The sequence below is a fragment of the Porites lutea genome, chromosome 12, assembly GCF_958299795.1.
Source record: "Porites lutea chromosome 12, jaPorLute2.1, whole genome shotgun sequence".
NCBI classification, from domain to species: domain Eukaryota; kingdom Metazoa; phylum Cnidaria; class Anthozoa; order Scleractinia; family Poritidae; genus Porites; species Porites lutea.
The window spans coordinates 6,440,636-6,443,007 of record NC_133212.1 but is presented as its reverse complement, the minus strand read 5'-3'; the positions used below and the strand labels follow the sequence as shown (position 1 = coordinate 6,443,007).

The following is a 2,372-nucleotide window of genomic DNA, read 5'->3' as shown; positions in this document are numbered from 1 at the left end:
TTTTTAGAGTCTTGTATTTAACACGTAAAATGAAGGATTATTATGGAGCAATTCGCCTCAAGCTGTGACATGTTAAGATTGTATTTTACATTCAAGAGCCAATTAGAACGCGATCAGCCTCAGTACCTACAACCACGTGATATTATGAAGCCGATCTAAATTATATGCAAAAGGCCATGAGGTAGTTTTGATTTGAGTGAAGATGCAGGCGGCAGGAGGTTTTTTTTTTTTTTAGCGCGATCTTTTAAAGTTTCCACCAGCTGAAGAGCAACAGAGATTTAGGTAATGTCAACGAAAGCTTTTATGAAATTTTTTTTATTAAAGAGCTTGATTATGGAGGTCCAGAAGTACATGGTATCTACTTCCGCCTTTTAGAAGAAACTGGGAACTTTTGGTGCTAGGATAGGTTTCATGCTAGTTTAAAAGCTGATAGTTTTATTGTTCAATCGTGAAAAATTCGTCCCTGACTAAAGGAAGACACAAGTGAGTGGTTCAGCTTGAGCGGTACACCATTTATATCTTTCTTTCTTGTTTGCCCTACCGACCGACCCACTTTTTTGTTTGAGACGGATGGATAAATAACAAAACATTGTTTGGGCGTGGCCTAAAACACCAAAAAATCAATTAAACCATGCGAACTATCGCTATGTTCGAAACGTTACCTGAACTTTGGCAACGGTTTTCCTTTAAGAGTGTTTACGGCAGACGCTATATCTGTGTCTTCAAACAGATCAGCGCCACATTCTGGCAGCATTTCTTTACAAGATGTAAACACGGCGTCGGAGAAATTCACACAACAAGAAACAGCCTCCCGAGAAAAATCAATCGTGCACACTTCCATGCCATCGTCAGTTTGAGAGGTTGTTTCTGGGTGTCTGTTGAGAACTTCTTCTAGGAGAAGAATCTTCTCCTCGCGTGTTACTATCTCATCTTTCCAGTTCGTCGCAGCTTTGTAGAAAGCAAAGCATGCTTTCTTCTGCATGTTTCGCACGGTGTTAGGATGGCTCGCGAGGCCTAGCTTGTTAAAACAGTCCATCTCCTCCTTCTTACAACCTCCAAGCACTAGAATGGTGTTAATCCTAAATGTAAAATAACAGTTCGGAATCCATAGATTCAGAATGCTTGCAAAGATCAATGCCTCCTCGTTTTTTTGCGTTCTTTACTTTTTTGTTCCTTGAAAATAACGAAGAAACAAGGCAATGCAGGTTGGGTGCTTTTTATTGCATTTCTATAATCAAATGGTCATTTCGGAAGTCAGCAAGCTTCTCTAACTCCCCTCGATACTTGTACGTGTTCGTCGGATCTTTTGAGTAGTTCTTTAATTCTCTCTTTATTTCTTTTCCAATCTCTTCTAACACCTTATCGTGCAGTGGAGAAAATTTAGTGACGGCAACTGCGGCGGCTTTGTAGTGTTTGATTCCTAAGTTTTTTACAAGAAGCTCTTCGTCACCTGTACACTCGTGTTCTATCACCCGACCACTGGAATATGCAATAAATATCTGAAAGATGAAGAAAAAGACAAAAATTGATAAACAAAAATAAGTAGAACGCGTGCGGGCAATTCTTATCTAATTAAGAGCTTATGTATATGTCGATAAACAGTTGTCAATATCAGTTCAAATTTGTAACGCTTCTTTTCGTTGAATATTTCTTTACCTGTATCAGAAGGAAAGAGATTAAATTATTTTCGTTAACTCTCCATTTCTTGCGGCTTTGCATAACGGCACAGCCCCAGCTAGTAGAATTTCATCACAAAGATAACATTTTTTACTTTTTTTAGCCAGCGCTATCTGAACATCGCCGTGTAATTTTCTTTTCTCTTCCCGTGAGAGACATAGACTGATAATAGGGAGCGGGCAGACGTTTTCCGCGCCTCGTTGAGATGAGATTCCCGCCAATGTACGCATAGCGACTGACTTCCGGTAAATGCTGATTTGCCCATTAACTTGACAGGTAGAGCTGACGTTTGTTTATTTAAATTAGAGGGCGGCTGGCGGCTTGTTAAATAAATGTATCAGGCGTTTTTTTTTTCCTCTCGCTTCGTCCGCCCTTGAAAAAAAAAAAAAAAAAAAACCGCCTGATCGCAGCTAATCCTCCCCCCTCCTAAGTCAAAATCAACACTTACTTCTCACTTTGGGCAAAATAGTGACTTAGGGGAGGGGTAGGTAGTCAGTCTTGGTTCTCGTTATTTTACCTGCATGAGGAGGGCAATCACGAACTGATTCTATATACGTAGTTCACTTTTGCTTGTCCCACACAGTACGAGCAAGGTGCATCATCACACTTTGTGAAATTCGGACCTTTGCAGTTGTCTGATTTGCCAACGGCATCATAGGCTATCTTACTCACTCCAGACCAACACTCACCATAGA

The 2,372-nt window shown here is 40.3% G+C and overlaps 1 protein-coding gene across 1 annotated transcript in view; it reads right to left on the bottom strand.

Moving 5' to 3' along the window:
• Nucleotides 1-2,129: 2,129 nt before the first annotated feature.
• The window catches only part of LOC140953620 (thrombospondin-related anonymous protein-like), a 17,617-nt gene continuing 17,374 nt past the window's right edge, over nucleotides 2,130-2,372 (bottom strand). Inside the window, exon 8 of the mRNA XM_073403036.1 lies at nucleotides 2,130-2,372. This exon is cut by the window's right edge and continues 88 nt beyond it. Within this exon, the coding sequence (XP_073259137.1) occupies nucleotides 2,212-2,372 (161 nt within the window). The 3' untranslated portion in view covers nucleotides 2,130-2,211.